Genomic DNA, 23077 nt, shown 5'->3' on the forward strand with positions numbered 1-23077 from the left:
TTGGGTGAGGTTTGCCCTTGGGATCACTCATCAGGAGACTAAGGCCCCACATCTCCAGGGAAGTCCATCCGTTGTCCATTCTGGCATCACCTACGTATTTGGCCTAAGGATGAGTTTTCCTACCCTTATTTTGGGAGGGAGGCCCCTCTGTGACCTTCCTGAACCTCAGACCTGCACACAGTTTGGTGGGTCTCAACCTTCTTCCATATGGGACGTTCCTCTCCCATCTCTCTCTCTCTTTTCCATCCTTGTCCTCCTGGTTCCATCAGAGACAAACACCAGCTTGACCTTGTCTGCCACTGACCTGGTGGCACACGTCATAGAATCATAGAATGGTTTGGGTTGGAAGGGACCTTCAGAAGTCATCTAGTCCAACCGTTCTGCTATGGGCAGGTTCATCTTCAACTTGATAGATGTCCCACAAGTGTGAGCTAACCGGAGGCTTTCGAAGCCATGTAGTTGCCCACAGACACTTTGAGCTATAGGTTGGGTCAATCTCGCGTTGTGTTACTTGTGTAGACTTGGAGACTCCATCCCACGTAACGTCTCGTTTCCAGGACGCTCGCCATGCTGCCGAGGAGGAGATTTACACCAACCTGAACCAGAAGATCGACCAGTTCTTGCAGCTGGCGGACTACGACTGGATGGCCATGGAGCCGGGCAGCAAGGCCAGCGACTACCTGGTGGATCTCATTGGCTTTCTACGCAGCACGTTCGCCGTGTTCACCCACCTCCCGGTAAGCAACCTCAGCCCATTTACTTTCTTTTTTGGGCTGGGGAGCGCACGAGCATCCGATGGGGCCGTTTGGGTTGCTCAGGCTTTATGGAATATGATGGAATCGGGGCCTTAAAGTGTCAGGTGTTGCGAAATAACAAATCTCTTTTTAAAACTGCTTCACATGTTACCAGAAGTTGGGCTTCAGTGAGTCTCCTAAAGTATTTGCAATTCTACATATATGTGACCGAGGGACATATCACAGGCCACTATGTAGAAGTAGGCTCATAACTCACTAGCCACCTATATTTTAGATATATTAACTCTCAGCTTAATTGGAGGTTTTTTCAAGAGATCCCAGCATAAGGGTGTCTATTGTTTGAACCGCAGATCCATTTCCAAATGTTTGTCAAGTTGCTGGACGCCTTACATCGAAATATTGCTCTGCTGGAAGGCAGCATATGTTTCTTTCTTCTCTCTGCTGTCTAAAATACGCTTGTGTTTATGCTGTTATTGCGACCAAAAATGTATTTTATGTTGTTTTTTGCATTTGGCTGAGTAGTGTCCCATTGAAAGGGAAAACACAATCGTCAGGGAGTTTTGGTTTTGCTCAAACAGCTTTTTTTTCTTTAAATAAGATTTGTTCTGAGCTGTATGGATAGATACATAGGAGTATGCTCAATCGGCAGGTATTTTGAAATAGCAAATCCACTGAATGCTTTATTTGTCCTAAAAGCAATTTCAGTTCGTTCTTCTCTGTGGGACTGTGATTTGTTCGTTGTCAGTGGGTGCCCAGGACTGTCGTTCACCAGCACACACGGGGCAGCTGCCATGAGCTCGGATAGAAACAGGCAGAAAAGGTTCATGACACACAGTGGCAGTTTCCTCCGTTCTGCTTGTTGGCGCCACTGCGATCGCTCTGCTGGATGTTCAACCACCCCAGGGCCGTTTCGGGAGGTCTTACAGCCCCAAAACTCTGCAGTCTTCTCCGCGGCTTCGACTTTGTCACAGCAGGAATATTTGGTAGCGGGATGGAAATGAGGATTGATGTGTTGTGGATGAAGCCACCAATAGAGAAGTGGCTTTCCCAGCTCCCTGTTGAGGAGAAGATGTTTTCTTGGCTCTGTTATCACTGGAACAGACTTAGAAATGAAGTGTTACCTCCCTGCAGAGAGGTCAGAAGGGCTTTTGCCCATCTTCATGTTCAGGCCAGGTTTATTGCCAAGTGTCCCCTCCGTTGGCAGCCCTGAGCAACGTGGCTGGTGGCCTCTGGGTTCTGGAGGTGCTGGATTCCTCAACTGCTCTATTTCTCCTTAAAAAAGGAGATGTGGCTGCAGCAGGATGGGTTACGGCTTGGAGACTGCTTCCACAAATCACACTGAAATACTTACACAAGCAGGTAACGGAGTTTGACAGGGAGATTGGTCTCTGCACCAGAGCGTGAAGCGCGGCTGGCAAGAGAGATGAGGATGGGGAGAGGTGCCCACAGTGATTTATGAGATGGGCCTGCAGTGATTTATCTTCCTTAATGTTCCCTTTTTGAGCCAGTCAAAATTGTTTTGGAGACTGGGAGGGCAGGTAATTGGTCTAAAAAGGATCAAGACAGATTGAAGCAGCCTTTTCTCTTCCAGAACTGGATTAGAAGGCTGCCTGCAGGTTGCTGTGGTGGATGTGCCGGGTAATGTGCCGGTGCTGCTCAACCAGCAGGCACGCAGCACCTTCTCTTCAAGGTGCTGCGTGGCCCTGATCCTCCTGAAATCCCTGTGACATAGGGGAAGAAGTCAATCAGGTGCTACAATCTGATTTGTGAAGCTGTAGATCTGGTTCAGTGGCTTGTAGGAGACATAGGTCTGGGGTTTTTTGGTGTCTGTTGGAGTTTCTTTATGGGAGCGCTGTGCAGATGCCGTTATTGAACGTTACGGGCAGGTCCCCACGTACCCCTAAAGGCAATGGTGGGTGAGAACACGTCAGCAAAAGATCAGGGTCCATCAAAAAGACACCCAGCTCCCTTGGTGTCTCTGCTGGGTCGTTGTTGTAGGGTTCAAGGGCCTTTTTCCAGTGGCTTATTTAGAAACACATTAAAACTTCTGCACTTTGCTAAATGAATTGTAGGAGAATAAGGTGTGTGGAAGCTCATATCTGCCTAAAGCAATGCAGAAAAATGGCAGAGATGTTTTTGAAAGCACCACTTATGGGGGACGAGCTTCATTTGTGAAAGAGAGGGGGTCAGGGGGAAAAGGAACTATCTCCAAAAAGGGTGAATTATAAGTAAAAGAGGCTATTGCAGGATTGGTAGTGATGAGGTAGAGCCGGTCCAAATCATCAGCACTACAGGGTCACGATTTAAGAGGAGCTGCCGCCCAGATTGAAATGAGTTTGCAGCTTTGTCCATCTATAATATAGATGATTTCCATGCTGCCAGTAGCTTGCGAAGAAAAGCGATTGTGAACCATCCTTGGAGAGTGGAGCATCTTGTTCCTAGAAGTGCAGCACCATCCCTTCCTGCTCTCACGTCCTTGGCTGCTTTGGAAATGCCTGTGTTTCCAGGGCAGGTACCTTCACGTTGACTGAATTTACACAACGATAATACGTGAGAAGCGCTTTCCTAGTATTTGAACTTGCGGCATTTTTTAAGGAGAAAAGCGGCAATCTCAGGAGATGACTAAGTGGCAGGAGACGAGCTACTCACCTGCCTTTTGTCACGACAGTAATTACACCGAGAAAACCCTTCACCTGGTGATCAAAGCAGCTCAGCCTGGGCATGTCGGTGGTTACCGTGCTGAAATTACACCAACAAAAAGCGCTGTCCTGTAATAGAACGGAGCCGAAAGGCTGAGCCTGCAAAAATGCAGGCGGCTCCTTGGCTTGATGGGTGTGAGTAATCCCATTGTCTCGGCCGGGGCCGCTCGGCTGCAGGAAACCTCTCCGAGGTCAAGGCTCCAGGGCACATGAAATGGCCTTGAAGGGTCCGGTTGACTCGGGTCAACTTTTCGGAGAGGGGGTGAAGAGAAGCAGAGTTGCTGAGCGAGTGAAAAGGCGACTCCAAGGCAAGATTTGGGCATTAAGTCTTGTGTTTTTTTGGATACAAGGCGGAATTTTTCATGTATTTATTGAGGTGAATCACGGAAGGGTTGAGGTTGGAAGGGACCTCTGGAGGTCATAGGATCATAGAATGGTTTGGGGTGAAGGGTCACCCAGATGGGCAGGGACATCTTCAGCAGCTCAGGGTGCTCAGAGCCCCGTCCAGCCTGGCCTGGGATGTCTCCAGGGATGGTTCAGCCACCACCTCTCTGGCCAAGCAGATTTTCTGGTCCGACCCAAGCATGAAAAACAACCCAGACCAAAGTTAGTCCTGGCTCATGGAGTGGCCTAAAGAGCCTCCACTTTCTCCAGCGTTCAAGCAGGAATTGCAATCCCTAATTTTCCCTTTAGAGCATCATTGCTGGACATGGTGGAAACCTCTTCATATTAGGAATCCCTGGAACTGATTTATTTTTTCCACCTTTGCTTTGGGGCGCTGAGCCCCCATTGCGGTGGGTACAACGTGGGCAGGAGGGGAGGAAAAGGTCACGGCGAAGCGAACGGGGTTTTTGGTTCGTCCCGCTGCCGCACGACATTTTTATGGTGGTTTAGAGCCACAATTGGAAAATTTCTCCGCTAAGTGCCCCAAATGTCTCAAAGCAAATAACACGCTGGTGGAAAGCAAAGCATAATTAACATTTGGCTTCAAGGCCGCCCTCTTCCTGCGGTAACCGGGGAGAGTTGGTTCCTGCTGCTGCGGAGCTTATTAACATGGGATGCTCGGGCCTCCTTTAAAAGAAAATGCCTTTTTTTGTTGTTGTTTTTAAAGAAATAAATACATTGGGGAAAAAAAAATAGTAATTTAGAAAAAAAAAAAAAGGTGGTTTCTGCTTTTCAGAGGAGCACGGCCTCAAGAATTAACATTTCCAGCCTAATACTTTGAAAAGAATGACTGAAAAAGCCTTTTGTCTTTGATGGCCGATTGTTGTTTTTATTTCTTGTTAGACAAGTTAATGTAAATCGCATTGACAGGGCTACTCCAAACACACTGATTTGTTGACATTAAGCTTCTCAAAGATGGAGGGTTGTGTCAACACCTCCCCTGAACTGTCAGGTTAACAAAGCAAGGATGTTTTCTAGGGGGAGGGGAGCAGCGCTAGGGGAAAGGGGGGCTGTTTTGTTTTTATTTTAAGTTTCCTTTAATCCTCTGTTAGTCTTGTATCTTGATAACCTCCTTTGCAAGGTAATCAGGGCAGGTCAAGAGGTGCTGCTGACCCGGGAAGGGGAAGCAATCTTTCAGCGATAGAACCAGCTCTAACCTCGGCCGTTTTAAGCAATTCAGCCTGAACTCTTTGCAAAGGGGCTTTAGGGTTGTTGTTTGACTTTTTGGCCCTTTTGTGCTCATTTCTGCAGATGGCAGGCACGGATTTCAGCCGGAGCCGCGCGAACGCTGCAAAGTCGTTCCCTTATACACCCTATTGGCATCTCTTCCCCGTTGCAAATAAATACAGCGGCCCCGGCAGCTCTTGCTTTGCTAGAGTGAGCTTTGGAAGCGTTTATTTTCTTTTGAAAGATAATTATTACCTATGCTTTTATTTAAAAAGCCGAATCCCTCTGTAATATTTTCAAAGGCAAGGCGCTGGGCATGGGAGTAAAATGTCTTGACCTTTGCACCAACCACAGCCTTGGCCACGTTGGGAGGGACCCAAGCGGAATAAAAGCGTCATGGAAACATCATCTGAGCACTAAAGACACCTTCTTTACATTTGCACGAGTCCTGACTGGGCTTAAATAACATCCCTTTGCCATCAGAAGAGCTGAGCAGGTTTTGGTCCCTGTCACCCGCTGTCCCCCACTAGGGTTTGACATCCATCACCTCCACCCTACAGGCGGGAGGGCTGAGGTATGTGGATGTTGACTTGCGGAGCACATTTAATAGCAATAAAACGTGGCTTGTGATACTCAGGCCAGGTTCAAACAGCCCACATTTTGCTCTTTCAATGGTCTGCGGAGCAGCCGGTGCCTCGGTTGGAGCGTTGGGTTGGAGGCACCTCCGGGTGGTGACCCATGGGGACCTCTTCTGCCTTTCTCGCTGTTGCTTTGCTGTCTTCTGCGTTTGACTTTCACCTCCCTGTGTTGTCCTCTGTAGGGGGATGTAGATGTCCACTCTACCATGTCGGTGAGTACCAGACCGCGTGCCGTGCGCGTTTGGTCCGCTCTGCTTGCACCTCAAGTGCTGGAGGGCGAGTTGAACCAGAAAAGGTCCTTAGTGCCAGAAGGATGGGAAGGAAAAGACTGAGTAGAAGTTTAAGTCAACAGGGTAAATACGAGACCAGGGGGAAGAGTTTTCTTCCAGACACGTTGCCCACAAGCAAGTAGCGTTGCTAAATTATTGATTGCATTTAATTGTCTATTTTTATCCCCCACGCATCCCTAAATGTGCGGGTAATTAGGAAAAATGCCTGTTATTAAGGAAAGCATGACGGGATCTTCAACTTCTGCTTGAAAGAGAAAAGATCTCTGTAAAATCCCCTCGCTCTCCCTGTCTTGTTCAGACAAATGCCCTGGGGGGGTTTCAGCCTGACGTTCCTCCTGGTCTAAGTGCTCTGAGCCGGGCCTTGGATGGCTAAGCCTGCCCCCCGGCCAGAGCGCTCAAACTGTTTCATCCAGATAATCCCGTGGCTTCTTGACGTTTGCCATCTCCCTCTTTGGATTAGGGCAATTAGCACAAAGAAAAGCGTAGGAGACCTTTTCGGACCTGCCTTCTGGTTCAACAAACCCCTCTAATTGTCATTTCTGCTTGTTTGACGTGCGGGAAGCGAAAAGCCGCGGCGCTTCCCCGGACGGATCGCAAGCACAGTGCTCCCGAGCTGCCTCGCTTCTGCTTGTTCTTTTGCCTTTAAGCTCCCGCTCGCCGTTTGAACGCTGAGCGTTGATGCTCCGCGGTTGGATGCGTGTACCCCTTCTCCTGGAAACTGAGCCTAGCTAAGCCTGGAGTATTTGCAGGCTCTGGGCACCTGGGGGTTGCTAAGTCAACATCAAGGTCTCAAATCAATGCCGGCTTCTGGAAAGAAAGAGCCTCGTTAAAGCAATTGGAGGCCAGAAGGTGCATCCAAGCCAGGGCGGGGGTTGCAGGAGCAGGGACGCTGGGGGCATCGCCCCACGAGCGATGCTGAATGTCACGCACCCTCCGCGGTGTCCTCGGGGCGGGCTCCAAGAGAGACAGATCCAAAAAAGAAATGGTATTGCCGCTGGCTTTTCAAGACTTTCAACCATTTAGAAGCCAGATGTATTTATTTCTTTAATTGAATCCAGTGCCTAGACAGCTATGGAGTCAGCTTCCTATGGAGAGGGGTGCATTAGTTTCATTAAGGTAAATCAATGAAAAATAATACCTGGAGGTCCCCTGGAAAGGGTCAGGGATGGAGTAATCCCTTTATATGGTGGGACTTTGCTGGCTTGCTCTTAGTTGGTTTTGTTCGTAACTGCAACAGATTCTAATTTTCCTTTTAACCCCTCTAATTTTGTGTTCTCTAGGTAGTTTGTGTTAACTGGCAGAAATAAATCACTAATCTGCCTGTCTAAAAGAGATTGAAAAATCAAAATCTGATTGCCCAAAATAGCAGGACAAAGGAATAATTGTAACAGGCTTTAAAATGTCCGGTGGGAAGCAGTTGTGGCTAATCCTGGAAGTTTCTTAGTGTTGTAGACACAGACGCACATTAAGAAAAGCGAGTTCCGTGGGGCGCAGACACGGATGAACAGCATCTAAAATCCGCTCTGTATGGTCCTCAGGCAGCTTCCTGTGCTCTCTGGAGATGATCGGGGTCTCTTGAGGGGTTACTTGGACCAGCTTGCCCTGAAGCTTGGGCAAAACGCCCTTAAAACGAGGGGATCGGCGGGGCCGGTGATGGAGCGGCGCTCGCTCGGCCGTGTGGGCCCGCGCTGCGGTCGGCCGGCTCGCCTTTGCTCCTCTGCTCTTCTCAAGTGGCTCCAAAATCCCCGCTACTTCCCAAAATGAAGGGGTCAAACCAAGAACTTAGGGCGGCTTTAAAGCAAGGAGCAAAGCATTCAAATACGGTGGTTTTAGCTTTGTTGGCTGGGGAGAAGCCTGACCTCTGATTAACCCGGGAGCGCTAGTTAACTCCAAGCTGGGTAAGCCAAGTTATCTTGTAATTACATGGTTTCTTGTCTGCTTTCAGCACTCTGAAAATTAATTGAAGCTAAAATGCCCAGTCCCATAAATCCTTTAAACCAGGGTGTGCACGCTTCCCCAGGTATGGCTTCCCTTTGTGTAGTCACCTCGGCATGTTTGGCTTTGATTTTTATTTTACAAACGTAGATTTATAAAGCTGTTTTATGCTCCCTTTTGCATGCACGTACGTACACAAAGAATCGAATGTGCTGCACGGGGAATTTGGCAGCCGAAAATCCATCCTGAGCGGAGCGGAAGGAATTCAAACACACCTGCTGCCTCCCGCTCCAGAGCCCCAGCGTCTGTCTTCCAAAAACCCCAACCAAAGTTTAAATATGGGGTTTTTTTTCCTCCTTTAGGTTCGAATTTAAGCGAAACAATAGACTTTGCAATTTTACGCTTTCCTCTTAGTTCGTTTACTGGCAACGTGAAATTTTGTAAGGCTTCTCTTAAACTGTGAACGTGCAAAAGGAACCTCGGTGAGCACCACGTCTGCTCCCAAAGTCCCCAACTATCTCCCTTAACCCACCCTTGTGGGGAGACCCACCTGCCCCCCAGGAGCCCAACCTTCGAGGGCAACGTCCTTTGGGGTCCCTGTGCAGAGCTCACTTGAATTGAGGTTTCACAGAGAAGCGTTGGGAGCTCATGGACATTGTTCGGAGCCAATACCCGTGTGAGCATGGTTGGGTGCTCTTGGTGTGGTCAAAATGGCTGCAATTAAGGACACGTCATTTCATGACCATCAATGTGTTCTCCCTGGTTCCTGCAGCCTAGGTTAGATGTAATAGTAAGAAGGAGCAAAAAAAGCCTTGAAAAGTGGAGAATATAGAATCATAGAATCATTTTGTTTGGAAGAGACCCTCAGGATAATGGAGTCCAACCATAACCCAACTCTAGCACTAACCCACGTCCATGAGAACCTCATGTCCATCTGTCCAACCCTCCAGGGATGGTGACTCCAGCACTGCCCTGGGCAGCCTGTTCAATGCCCCACAGCCCTTTGGGGAAGAAATTGTTCCCCACATCCAACCTCAACCTCCCCTGGCGCAACTTGAGGCCATTTCCTCTGGTCCTATCACTTGCTACTTGGGAGCAGAGACCAACACCCTCCATGCTACAACCTCCTTTCTTGTGATCACTGTGGTCTTTCTTCGTTGGGTTTCCTGAGAGGCGATAAATAAAGAGAGCTCGATGGGTTAATTAAAAACCAAGATAACACTAATTTCTATCCATCCTTTTCTCCTCTCTGTCTTTAACTATAACATCTCAGTATTGAAAACAGAAATTGGATGTCAAATTTAGTTTGTGGAAACAATGTAAAACGAGCTGATGTTTCATATGCCGCTCGTGTTGGTCACTCAGCAATCCACTCCGCTTGGAAGAGAAAAATACCTCCCGATCGGAGCGTTGATGGCTCATGGAGTGGAAATGGAGCGGGTGGGTGGGGTGGGTTTTTGCTGTTGTTTTGAGCTCATCCTCTTTTCCAGTCTGTTCAACATCTGGACCTTAAGTCATGTACCAGTTGCGTTTCCACCAGGCGGCCGTACGTCACGGCAACGTGCCGACCCTTCCTTCGGCAACGGAATCTGCGTAAATGGGCAATCTGGAGCGGCCACGTGTGCGCGAGGGGTGAGGAGCCCTTGGTGTGGGTGCACCGGCCGGCTCTGCGTGCGCCGTGTTGCGCTCCAGACATCGACATCTTTCCCTTTTTTACTTATAACGTCAAATTACAGTTATAAAATTATATAGCAGAGATGAAGCAATTCACTTCGCGCTCTTTAAGTCTTCCTACTGCCATAATTGGCAGCTGCTTTGCCCTGATACATCAGCAGAAGGAAGAGTGGTTCGAGCTCTTCATACGTTCATCTGTATTTAATCAACTTTTTGTTTCCAAAATGGCAGCTGCTTTGTATTTAATGGAAAATCAGGCTCTTCCCAATGGAAAGAATGTTATTCCCGAAGTGAATACAAAAGAAAAGCCACAAAAGAGGAGGATGAAATATGACGTTTATGTTTTTTCTCGCTCGCTCCGGTTGTGCAGCCACGCGTCCCGATGGCGGCCGGGCCGCGGCTCTGCCGTGCGCCAGCTCACTCGGAAAGTCCCAGCTCATGGACTCAGGGACCACGTTAGGAGGCACAAACAGCACCGAGAAAAATTAGGGCTCCTTCATGCTTCTTGTGTACATATGGAGACGCAAGTGCTGGTTATTTATGGGTTTAACTCCTTTGCAGGCTGAGATGCCTCCATTGTTGGGGCACCGTGTTTTCCTTGACACCTCTTGTCGTAGGGTCTTGGTGTCTTTTTCAGAGGTGAACAATCTTTGTGGAGACGCAAGTGATGATGATGGGAGGAGGAGAAAATCACAGAATCACAGAAGGGACTGGGTTGGAAAAGACCTCAGAGATCATCCAGTCCAACCCTTGGTCCAACTCCAGCCCATTGACTAGATCATGGCACTAAGTGCCATGGCCAATCTCAGTTTACAAACCTCCAGGGCCGGGGGGTCCAGCACCTCCCTGGGCAGCCATTCCAATCCTGACCACTCTCTCTGCACAGAATGGCTTTCTAATCTCCAGCCTCAATTTCCCCTGGCAGAGTTGAAGCCCATGGCCCCTTGTCCTATTGCTGATGCCTGGGAGAAGAGCCCAATCCCCCCCTGGCTAGAACTGCCCTTCAGGTAGTTCTAGAGAGTGCTGAGCTCAGCTCTGAGCCTCCTCTTCTCCAGACTAAACAAGCCCAGCTCCCTCAGCCTCTCCCCATAGCTCTTGTGTTCAAAGGAGCTCGAGGAGCATCAAGCCTGTATGGCAGTGTTGATCTGTTCGAGGGTGGGAAGGATCTGCAGAGGGATCTGGATCAATAGGCTGAGGCCAGTTGTCTAAGGCTCAACAAGGCCAAGTGCCAGGTCCTGCACTTGGGTCAGAACAACCCCATGAACGCTGCAGGCTGGGGAAAAGCGGCTGGAAAAGGACCTGGGGGTGTTGGTGCCAGTGGCTGAACATGAGCCAGCGTGTGCCCAGGTGGCCAAGAGGCCACCAGCATCCTGGCTGGTACCAGCACTGGTGTGGCCAGCAGGACCAGGGTCCCTGTGCTGGGACCTGGGGAGGCCAAACTGCGAATCCTGGGGCAGTTTTGGGCCCCTCACGCCAAGAAAGGCCTTGAGGTGCTGGAGCGAGTGGAGAGAAGGGAACGGAGCTGGTGAGGAGCTGGAGCACAAGTGTGATGGAGCGGCTGAGGGACCTGGGGGGTTCAGCTGGAGAACAGGAGCTGAGGGGAGACCTTCTGATCTCTGAACTGCCTGAAAGGAGCTTGGAGCCAGGGGGGTCGGGCTCTGCTCCCCAGGAACAAGCGCCAGGAGCAGAGGAAACGGCCTCAAGTTGCGCCAGGGGAGGTTGAGGTTGGATCTGGGAACAATTTCTTCCCCAAAGGGCTGTGGGGCATTGGAACAGGCTGCCCAGGGCAGTGCTGGAGTCACCATCCCTGGAGGGTTGGACGGACGGACATGAGGTTCTCAGGACATGGGGCACTGTTGGACTTGGCAGTGCTGGGTTAATGGTTGGACTTGTTGATCATAAAGGTCTTTTCTAAGCAAAATGATTCTGTGCTTCTATTCTATGCTTCTTGTCCAAGCCCACCCAGCAGGTCCATGGGTCCCTGTCCTGTCCCAAGGATCGCAGTGAATGTGCAGCACCGTCCTCTCTCTGTCTGCTGCTCATGGTTGCTTGCAGTGTTTGCATTTAAATGTCAAAATATCATAATTCAGAGCTGGGGGGAAGGCTGCCAAACTGCCACAGTGACAAGTTAAAAGCCTCAGATTTGTCCAGTTGAGTAAACGCTGCAGTTCGGTTTGGGATTCCCTCCCGCTGAGGCACAGGAGATGTTGATCCACGCCATGGAGATACCTTCTGGGGCAAGGAGAGGTGGTTTGAGCTGTTGTGACGTGCTCTGTCCTTGTATTTTGGGCTTTGCGGTGGTTTTTGTAGCTGCTCCAGCGCTGGCCCCTGCTCCTCCCTGTCTCACCGTCCCGCAGTGCAGGGAGTTGACACCAGCATTTGCAGTGCAGCTCAAATCAAGTGGCAAACGAGGATCAAGCAGAGAGTTCCCCGAGTGTCTCAATGCATAACGTGATCGTATGCCTGAGCTGGACTGGCAGGAGTCCTTTCCCACCCATTTTTGGTCCTTGCACAGGTCTATGAAGCATCTCAGGAGACCAACCAGCAGCCGGATGCTCCAGTGCAGACCCTGCTCATTTGGGTGAACCAGGTGCTGCACACAACTGTTTCCATGCTATAGACTTAAAAAACCACAGTTAATTAAAGATATCCTGCCATGCACTCGCGTGGTGTGCAAATAAAAAGACACACATCTTGGAAACTGAATTCTCTGTTTCCTTGTGTGTTTTGCATATGTGCATATGCAAAAAAAACCCCAAACATCTCTTGCAGTTCCCAGCTTAAGCTTTGCTGCAAACTGCTGAGCGCCTACAAAAAGGCCTCTGCCCCGTTGTGTGTGTCTCTGTAAAGCTTCCCCGTGCTCAGCAGCTGAGTCCCGAGGTATTTCCCTTATCCACCTTCCACCCTTCCTTCTATTTGTTTATTTCTTATTTAAAAAAAAGCAAAATAGATGTTGCTTGTTGACTCTGCAGCGCAACCAAAGGGAGAGAAAAATCTTGTGTTCATGTGCATTCTCCTGTCCCGGAGCCTCTTCTGTCCTGGATCCTACGATTCCATGTGCTTACAAAGTCCTTGAGCTGTTCTTTCGCTTTTGGGTGTATTTGTTCCTCCTTGTAGGCCAGTAGGTGCAGTTTGTGGTGCCAAGACCCCTCGATGCCTACGCAGGAAAAATCTTGGTTAGTCCACAAATGAAGTCACGGTTGGTGAAAGACCAAAACAAACCCAAACCGAATGAAAATCAGAATAAAATATCATAGAAAAGAAAAGCCAAGCCTTTTCAGCTCTGCCTACGGGGGCCGGTTGCGATTGTCCCCCCCGATGCCGTTACTTCTGTGCTGCTCTGCGTTTCAACCTTGAGTCTCCCAGCAGCTTCAGCCCAAATAGCCTCCAGCTGTTGACCTTGGGCATCTTTGACACAACCAGACTCGTAGGGTTTTCTGCTTTGACTGGAATGCGAGGGGTTTTGTATCAGGCTGCAGCGGTTGGCCTAGCTGGCTGGTTTATTTTTTGTGTGGTGAGGATAATTGCTGTATTTGCTTTTCTTTCCCCTTTTCTTTTTTAGTTGTCTGGTGGCCTCTCAGCTTCTGTTGGGAGCTCAGCTTTGCCATGTGTTTGTCTCGCTGCTGTATCTGTGACAGCCTGTTTTCCCTTTAGTACCCAAAATAGAATATAAGTGGTAAATGTTTACTTCTAAAAATGACACCCCGTCGATTCTTTTAAATACCACTGGAAGGCAGCCACTTAAACACGGGCTTGGGCTCAGCTTTCGCGTGAGTTTGGAAGCAAGAGGATGGTGGCCTTCCAGGTTGCTTGGAGCAGCTGCTCTTTTTGCTCTTAAGACTCTGTCAGCTTTCCAGGTGAGCGGGTCCTCGCACCAGGCAAATTTCTCTTGAAATTGTCTTAGTTGACGTGGCTTTAAGGTGGTGTTCTTCATAGGTTTAGTGTTCTGAACCTGAGACACTCAAGTGGTGGAAGGCTGTCTCTTGAAGCCTGGTAGGGATGGTCAAAGTCATGGGTGGACAAAAATCCTGGTTTCACTCAATAAAGGGTATGACAGTGGTGACGATCTGTGTAAATCTGGTGATTTGCTAATGGCAACGAAGCTTCTTCCATAGGTGACTACAACCTGCCCTGCTCCCAGCCCGAGTCATCGGGGGGAGAGGGAAGAGGAGCAACGCCTGCTGTTTGTCCTACACAGACCGTGCGTCCTCCTCCCCAACCAGAAACCGTTGTTCATTGTGTCACTCTGGCATGGCGGGTCCTGGGCAGAAACAGGCCTTTCTCATTCTCAGATGCCTGTCCCGTCCACTGCGAGTAGCAGGATGGATGTTGGGGCTGTTGGAAGGGAGGCTGTTGACATGAAGGCGATGCCATTGACATGAAGGCGATGCCATTGACCATTCCAGTGGGTCCCAGCTGTGTGTTGAATCCAAAATGCCTTCCTCAAACACGTGTGCAGTCATTTCTTCTCCTTTCCTAAGTCTGGGCATCAGCAAACCTTTAACTTCATGATATGAAGACCTGATGGGGGTCCAAGGCTTCGGAGCATCCTAGAGGTCCAAAGCTGAGGAGCATCCTAGAGGTCTAAGGCTTCGGAGCATCCTAGAGGTCCAAGGCGGGGGAGCATTCCTTTCCTCCCACAAATGTTGCTCATCGCCAGCCTTCTCTTGTTGGCTGGAAGGTTTCTTCTTCATTTCCTTGGCAAATTTCACAACCACATGGAGGTCAACTTGCAGCTTTGGTGCCAGTTGCCTTTTCCAAGTCTGCAAGTCAACACACTGGCTTTGGTGTTTAGCTCCTGGCGTGACTTCACGGAGCCAGGGATCAAATGTGGAGCTAGACTGTGGCTGAAATCAATAAGCGACCGTTAATATTTGCGTATCAGTCACCTCTCATGTCCCACACAGGTCATGCCTAAGGCAGAGTGACAGGGCTCAGCCCGCCGCGCGTTCCCCACTGGAGACCAGGAACGGTCTGCTCTCCTCTTTCTGTAACACAAATGAATTGGGGGGGAAAAAGTGATTTCTTCTTAATAAGGGTTCTGCAAAGCCAAGTAAATAGAATTAGTTAATTAAGAGTTGCTCTCTTGATGTCTAACGTGAAGCTCATACTCTCAGGGATGGATTTGATTTTCTGGAATGTGTGGTGTTGTCTGACCATATAGCACTTAACGAGTCTAATTGTCTGCTGGACAAAGACACTACATCGATTCTCTTTTTATGTTACACATAAAACCTCTCAGAAAAATTAACTTTTCTTTTTGCTAATCTGTATTGTTCCCGTGATTCGATGCTCTTGCTGTTGTGTTTTAACTTCATTTGGTTGCTTCCTTTCTCACGCCTAATCTGGGCTTGGTTTAGCTGTGGTATCCCGTGGTTCTCCAGATCAGCATCTTCTCTTTTAAACACTGGGGCAGATGTTTTCTCTGTCTTTCCTTCAAACTGCTCAGTGCTCTGAGGCTGCTAAAAAAGGAACATTGATGTAGGGAGCTCCCGTGTCCCTTGTCCCTCCACCGGGTCTATGTGATCCCATCCTGTGGGGCTGTAGGTACAATTTTTGGTTTGGGATCATGTTCCCTGTGCTGTTGCTTCTCTGTGCCATCAGGTCTGCACCCATAAAGGCTGGTATGGCCAAGCTGGTCATTGATGCCAACTGAACTCCTGCCTTCAGAGGGGACACCAGTATAAGTTGGGGAACGACCTATTAGAGAGCAGTGTAGGGGAAAGGGACCTGGGGGCCTGGGGACAGCAGGGTGACCATGAGCCAGCACTGGGCCCTTGTGGCCAGGAAGCCAATGGGACCTGGGGTGGGTTAGAAGGGGGTGGTCAGTAGGTCAGAGAGGTTCTCCTGCCCCTCTGCTCTGCCCTGGGGAGACCACACCTGGAATCTTGTGTCCAGTTGTGGCCCCTCAGTTCCAGCAGGACAGGGAACTGCTGGAGAGAGTCCAGCGCAGCCACCAAGATGCTGCAGGGAGTGGAGCATCTCCCGTGTGAGGAAAGGCTGAGGGAGCTGGGGCTCTGGAGCTGGACAAGAGGACACTGAGGGGGGACTCATTCCTGGGGATCAATATGGAAAGGGGGAGTGTCAGGAGGATGGAGCCAGGCTCTTCTGGTGACAACCAGGGACAGGACAAGGGGCAATGGGTGCAAACTGGAACACAGGAGGTTCCACTTAAATTTGAGAAGCAACTTGTTTGGGGTGAGGGTGTCAGAGCCTGGCCCAGGCTGCCCAGGGAGGTTGTGGAGTCTCCTTCTGTGCAGACATTCCAACCCGCCTGGACACCTTCCTGTGTAACCTCATCTGGGTGTTCCTGCTCCATGGGGGGATTGCACTGGATGAGCTTTCCAGGGCCCTTCAACCCCTGACACTCTGGGATTCTGTGACACCTTTGGAGACCACCCTGCCAAGGGTGGCATTGCTGTGCCAGCCTGTGGCTTGTCCAATGCAGAGGAGGATGCCTCTTCTTGGAGGGTGGTGAGAGCCTGGCCCAGGTTGGGCAGAGAGGTGGTGGCTGAACCATCCCTGGAGACATCCCAGGCCAGGCTGGACGGGGCTCTGAGCAACCTGAGCTGGTGAAGATGTCCCTGTCATGGCAGGGGGGGCACTGGGGAGCTGGGAAGGTCCCTTCAACCCAAACTGTTCTATGATCCTTGACAATCTGTTTTGTTTGGGGCTGTCACCTGTTGCTCCAGGATGTCTTCATCCTACATACACTCATAGAAACATTTTAGTTGAAAAAGACCCTCAGTATCATCAAGTCCAACCGTTCCCCCACCCCTGTCCCTGCCCCATGTCCTGAAAACCTCATGTCCGTCTGTCCAACCCTCCAGGGATGGTGACTGCACAAGTTGTTGAGTGCAGATCTGCAGATTTTTAATAGCAAAAAAACCCACCCAACCAAACCTCCCCCAAATCCAACAAAAAAACCCAACCCCAAAGCCTTACAAAATCCACTTTGTCAAAATTGAAAATGGATTTCTGGGCAACTAATAAGAGACTTGATTGTTTTTAAGTAAACCTCTTAAAACCAACAGAGTTACTCATTGTACATTTGTTTTTACTGCTTGGGAGGTGTGAACGTGTCTGGGTATGGTTTAGGGGTTTTGCCATCTTCAGTGACTGCAGAACAATTGGAGGGTTTTTTTGTGTAAAAAGGCAATTAAAAATGCATCAGGGTGGTGTTAAGAACCTGGCAAATCAGGGTGGCACGGGCAGGCCAGGAAATTTGCCTCTTAAGGGCTGATTTACTGATTTTTGCCCATGGTTTAGTGAGATTTGGGGCTCTGACGCTGCCGACATCAAGGACAGTCCAGAGACATCTGGGGCAGGGGGAGATGGCGCCGGGGGGGCTGCAGGCTCTGGGCTCTTTGTGCCTGCACCCAAAGTATCCACTGGGGTTATTTGCAGTTTTATGCTGCCAAACAATTGCTCGTTATTGTAGCATCACATTTCCATCTTCTGCAATACATCCCACCAGTGTTGCGTTATGAATCGGAGAAGTCAGCAAATTCGATGTTGAAATTATAAGGGCGGCTTGTGGTGTTTATAGAAAAGCGGACATTGAGTATGGAGGAATTGAAGTTTTTTGGCCCACTTCTCTGTTGCATGAAGACCGTGGATTTGCACGTCTAAATATACTGAATCGCATCAATCCTGATGCTCGTCGCGGATTTCAGAAAAGGAATTCTGCTGGTAGCGAAAAGCAAAAATAATTGGAGATTCTGAGACCATTTGAAAGCTGTCAGGCTTCATTTTTCATGGGAATGCGGCATTAATTCTGCGGCGAGCTGGTGGAAGCGTGTTCGGGGCTACAATAGCACTTTTGTTTGCTTTTCAGTGGCCACATTGCACCTAATTTTGACCGAGTCAAACGCAGGCGGCACCGGCAGGTTCCTTCTCCATGGAGCTGGAGGGGCTTCAGCAGGATGTGGTCCCTTGGACAACCATCTCGGGCCTCTCCTGGGACCCTCTGGTCGGTGGCCGGTGCCACCCGGTGCCACTGCGGTGGCCGTGGCAGCGGTAGGTGAGCGCGAGGAGCCCCCTCTCCCCTGTATTCCTGATTGCGCCTTAAGATTAATGGGTATTTATTTTAACAACCATTCCGTTTCAGTAGCTTTTAATGAGTCCTTTGATAGCGAGTTCCTTAATTAACGAGGCAGCCTTTCAGCGTTTCCTCTCCCTAATTGTTAACATATTTGCTGTTTTCAAACACAAAGCGCTCCCGTGAGCAGCGCCCGTGCTGACCTTCCTCCTGGGAGCCCCGAGGCTTCCATCTGCTGCCCAGGGGTGAAAAACAGATGACAAGAGATGATTTCATGGCCGATCTCCTGAAGCGTGGTTGGGTCGGTTGAGTAGCCCATGGAGGTGTGCTCTGGTAGGTGCCCCTTGGTTGTGTCTTCTTGTCTTCAGAGGTTTGGTTCTGCCCTTTCAGTGGTTGACGTGGCCTCAAGGAACCTCTCTGGTTGTCCTACCCGTGTGCTCAGAGGAAGCTTTGGTGGGACAGGGACGACAACGTTCCCTTGAGAGAGGTGTGGAAACCCCAGTCGTAGACCCCAACAACAGAGCGGTTGCACCAAAGGACATGAGCAGAGAGATCCATTGCCAGAAATACACTTAGACACCGATTTGAGTCTCAAAACAAACCACCCATGGCTTTTGCTCTGATAATATGCTCATAATTCCTTCATTTCACTGAATGTTGGACCAAGCTGGAGCTTGGTGGGGGTGTCTGCGCAGGCACTTGGTTGTCTTGGCCATTGAGCTCTGTCAGCTTTCATCTGTGATCCCCATTCTCCCTCATACAAATCCAGTTCATTTTTAACGAGGTTTTTGAAGGTCTGGAATAAACGAGTGATACTCTAGAGGAGTTATGGACTTGCTTCATGCGATTTTAAGGTTTTCAGTTTCCTGTCAAGTTGATAAATGAGCGTTTGGTGACTTTAAGGTGTTTGTTTTTACCCCTTCTCTGCAGACAGCTCAGGTGGTGATCGCGTTCCTCCTCCTTCGCTTTCCAAATCTCATCTTGTATTTTAGGTAAATGGTTCCTGAGCTGGAGGGGCCGCGGTGGTCGGGTAGGTAAAGCATTTCTGGAACACAGACAGGGCCCGAGCTGGTTCGGAGTGGGATCAGGATGTAACGCTGCGATTTCTCGAGGCGCCGGCACGGGGAGAGCCCTTGGGAGTGTCACCGGTTCCGCCACGCGCTCGCCAAACTCACCAGGGTAATTAGCAGCAGGTCCGAGCCGTCCCGGCGGCTCCTTTGAACCGCGGGGTTTTCTAGGAGCAGCGATGTCTAGGGATGACATCTCGGAGGCAGCCGGCGCCACCTCGGTGCCAAGGCGCATGTCCCGACGCCGCTGCCGTGGGTGGTGCCGCGAATGGTTTCGGGAGGGGGGTGGAAAACACGTCCGTCACGGGCTCGGCTCCTTGTTTGCCGGGCGGGCGAGCAAGGGCTTTTCCTCCCAGCACCGCACGAGAGCTGAAAAATGAGCCAGGGAGAAAAAGAACCTGCTACAAAGTCAACCTCAACCTTGCCAAAGAGCCAAGATGGGCACTGTCGCGGTTGAGACGGACAAACGACATGGACCAAGTTCTTTCAAGATGAAAGTAATAGGTGCCATTTATTGTTACAAGTGCATTTTTATACAATTCTACCAGTTCATGTGTCTTTTCACTATTGGTTACAAGTTACAGCACTAACATCTCATTGGTTAATTTTGCTATCATCCATGTTATTCTTCTATCCCCTTCTCTCTCACGGGTACATCTCTCCTCTCTCACGGGTACAACTCCATATCTCCGTATACTCCTTTACTCCCATCCTTCTCAAGGGTAAATCTTAATATCTTCAAGGCTGATCTCTACTTCCATATTTTCTGTCAAGGATTCCACAGACCCGCTGCAGTTTCCCACAGGGCACGTTGCAATATGAAGATGTGCTTGATATCTGCCGGCATTGCAGCCCAAACCATCCCGAATGTGAACTCGAACACCCTTCTGCGCCTCGAGCAGCAGCTTGTTAGTGCTGATATATCCATGTTTTCCGCCTGTCAGCAACAGCTGCTTAGCAAGCAGATATTGCACTGTATTTCGGGGGAAACACTCTAAAATTGATGTTCGGGAGCCATTGGTGATCTTAGAAGGAGCCGCATCTGCCGCGCTGAGTGTCGGGGTGAGGTAGAAAAGGATTAGGTTCAGTCTTATTTATAAGGTTGGGTTCAGTCTTATTTATAAGGCTAGGTTCAGTCTTATAAATAAGAGTGAAAAATGTGAGTTCTGGAATGGTTTTAAATCTCGGTGCCCAGGGAGGAGATGCTGGTGGTCCCTGGTGGTACCTTCTTTTCTCCAGCCAGACGTTTAGCACAATGATTTAAACCCCTGTGGCATCTCTAAGCCCTCTAACAGTAAATATAAGGAAAAATGGATTAATGCTTAAAAGGCGGAAAAAAATACCTGTATATACTTTTGTCTTTCATCCAGTAATATTAGATCCAAACTGTCAGGCGTCTGTATGTTCTTAAATCCAAGATGAAAGACCAGGTCTTTTTCAGAGCAGAATGTTTTGTAGGTGTTTCAACCTGAAGAATAGTGGAAATAAAAGGTCGGGTTCTCAGCTGGCACAAGAAGATTCGGCTTTAGGGTTTTCAAAGACACAGTGCACTTTTGCACCTGAAAAGAGCTGTGGGCCTGGCCAAATCCTGTGGGAAAGGGCAAGGTTGAGCCAAAAGCTGCTCCTCGGCTTCTTGGTTGGATCCCTGTTACCATCTCTTCAACAAACTGCAGCAGAAAATACCGGCAAAGAATGTCCTAACGTGCCACTTTTCGTGGCAGAGCCTCAGCAGAGCTGTTGTGCTGTCAAGCCCTGATGATTCAATTAGTTTTTCCATCCCGTCTTCTTCGCGTTCGGCTTATTAACTTGACATTTCATCTCAGTTATTTGCTCATCTTCACACTGTCACTTGTTCAGTCCGTATTGGCGCAGGCCTGGCCGGAGCAATGTGTGCACGGCGCAGGCGTGTTGGCTGCGGCTCCTGCAGGCCCAGGTGACCCTTTGGTACCTCCACACCTGCTGCTCTGACCCTCGCTTGGGATGCAAGAAGGTTGCTCCTCTTCAATTTTTGTCAACAGGACAGAAAACCATCCTCAGGGTTTTCCTTTTGACTTCACCCAGGGTTATAGAATCATTTTGGTTGGAAGAGAACCTCAAGATCATCAAGTCCAACCATAACCCAACTCTAGCACTAAACCATGTCCCTGAGAACCTCATGTCCATCTGTCCAGCCCTCCAGGGATGGTGACTCCAGGCTGCCCTGGGCAGCCTGTTCAATGCTCCACAGCCCTTTGGGGAAGAAATTGTTCCCACATCCAACCTCAACCTCCCCTGGTGCAACTTGAGGCCGTTTCCTCTGCTCCTGGCGCTTGTTCCTGGGGAGCAGAGCCCGACCCCCCTGGCTCCAAGCTCCTTTCAGGCAGTTCAGAGATCAGAAGGTCTCCCCTCAGCTCCTGTTCTCCAGCTGAACCCCCCAGGTCCCTCAGCCGCTCCATCACACTTGTGCTCCAAGTTGAGCATCTTCAAAGCTTCTCCAAGGCTTCCAACCCTCTGTACAAACTCCTGCTGATGTGCAAGTGTGAGCTGATGGGTGGGATTTTCTCTTGCTCTTCCAAGCGGGGTAAGGAGCCCTGTCCCCTGTGTCTATCATGAGCGGTGGTCCCAGGATATGGCTGCACAGCTTTTCTTTCTCATACTCCGCTTCCACCTGCATCTTCTGCTCAAGTTTTCACAGGTGAAAACTACTCAATCATAGCAAAAGCTCAAGTGTCTGTTGGGAGTAATGAAGAAAAATCACAGCCAGGTAGCGACGTGCTTCCCACCGTGGTTGGGGATGAGGAATTGGCACAAGCGGTGTTTTAAATAACCAAATGTGTCAGAGGGGCACGACTAAATGATGGAAAGCAAAGGAAAACATGCAGTGCTCCGCTAAACCTTATGGTTGCCGTGCTTCATCTTCATTTTAGTGAAGGTGTTTGTTTGGAGGTGAGTAATGAACGTTCCTGGAGCCTGGGAACAGCGGTGAAGAGCGGAGATGAAGTACCTGCCCCGCAGTGCATGGGGCTGCTCTTTTTCTTTGTATTTCTTAAATAAAAGATTATATTTTACCCTCCTGCTGAAGGTGAATATGACCCGAAGATCCAAACCAACTTTGCAAAGCCGGTAAGAACATTTCCCAGCACACACATCCAACATTTGCTCATCTCTCCGTGCTGCAGCAATGAAACTCGCGGCCCGAAACACCACGTAAACCCCTCGTGTTAATCCCAATTTAAATACAATTTGTAAAGTGCTTGTAACAATCTGTGTGATCTCCCCAAGCCACTCCTTGATGTCAAGAAAGCGTGCTGAAGTCTTTTGTGTGCCTTTGAAAACATAATCTCCTGCTGAAGCTGTTTTCAGGGTAGAACCATTATCCAGAATTACTGTATTCTGGTGGGGTTCCACGTATCGCCATCGGGATCGCTCCGTGTGCTGTCGGCCGAGGCGTTTGTGCGAGTCTGTGCTCTTGTGCCAAAGGATTTCCCCATTTTTATGGGTTTAAATCTGTTGCAAATCTCACCTGCCAATTCTTATCTACCCGAATCTTACCTGCCACAAATTTTGGATGCTTGAGGAATGGGGGGAAGCTTTTGAGCATTTGGAAATGAGGGAGGAATTCAGATAGGCTGAAAAACAAAATGCTCCCACGTGTTCGGTGCCCCAAAGCGACGCTTGGTTTGAGTTCGCTGAGACCATGGCACCTGTAACCTGTGGGACTTGCTGCTGCGATGCAAAATATGTTCAGTAAAAATGAAAGAAACTTCAGATTTTTAAGTGCTGTGTGTTTGAGATGGTCTGAGTTTGCTTAATGACCTTATGGGTGCTTTAATTTTCCTGCCATGCTTCTGGTCTGCCTGGATTGTCTGAAGCACTTGGCTGCATGCAGCGTGCACTCCCCGCTTGCTCCTGAGCCTGGTCATTGAGGGGACCGCGCTCCTACGAGGCAGAGCAGCCGTGTTCTGCTTGGAAAGGTCTTCTCCTGCTCTGTCCCCTGGTGGCATCTCAAGGGGATCAAGAACCTGTAGGTCTTCATGGAGGATCTCAGTTCTTCAGGTCCGTGCCCATCAGCTTCCATCTCTTCTGATGGAGGTTCTCCTGGTTGTGCATGCTTTGGCCAGGTCGGGGTGTGGGTACTCGAGCTTGGTGACCTGCTCATGGTCTTTCACAGGAGATGGAGCTTTGTGAACACCCGCCTGTTGTTCTCCATCCCATTCCCCACCATCATCCCTTTCCTTAATACCACTCTCTGAACACCCTGAGTCCTCGGAGGCATCCTGAGCTTCACCCTGAGAGCTCAATTCTGTCCATGCAGAGGCTTCACCCATAATCTGAAAATCAGCTGTTTCAAATTCCATAGTTCAAAAATTTAAGCGTGATAATTGAAT

The 23077-nt window shown here is 49.5% G+C and overlaps 1 protein-coding gene across 5 annotated transcripts in view; it reads left to right on the forward strand.

Moving 5' to 3' along the window:
* Positions 1 to 23077, forward strand: part of EXOC6B (exocyst complex component 6B) — a 311842-nt gene that overhangs the window by 202034 nt on the left and 86731 nt on the right. For 3 of the 5 annotated variants that reach the window (XM_082051898.1, XM_082051901.1, XM_082051900.1), the window contains 2 exons: positions 558 to 737; positions 5886 to 5915. In XM_082051898.1, the coding sequence (XP_081908024.1) occupies positions 558 to 737; positions 5886 to 5915 (210 nt within the window). The remainder of the gene's footprint in view (positions 1 to 557; positions 738 to 5885; positions 5916 to 23077) is intronic. The other 2 variants (XM_082051899.1, XM_082051902.1) reach the window with 1 other exon arrangement.

The sequence above is a fragment of the Streptopelia decaocto genome (assembly GCF_964273445.1).
Source record: "Streptopelia decaocto genome assembly, chromosome: 4".
NCBI lineage: Eukaryota > Metazoa > Chordata > Aves > Columbiformes > Columbidae > Streptopelia > Streptopelia decaocto.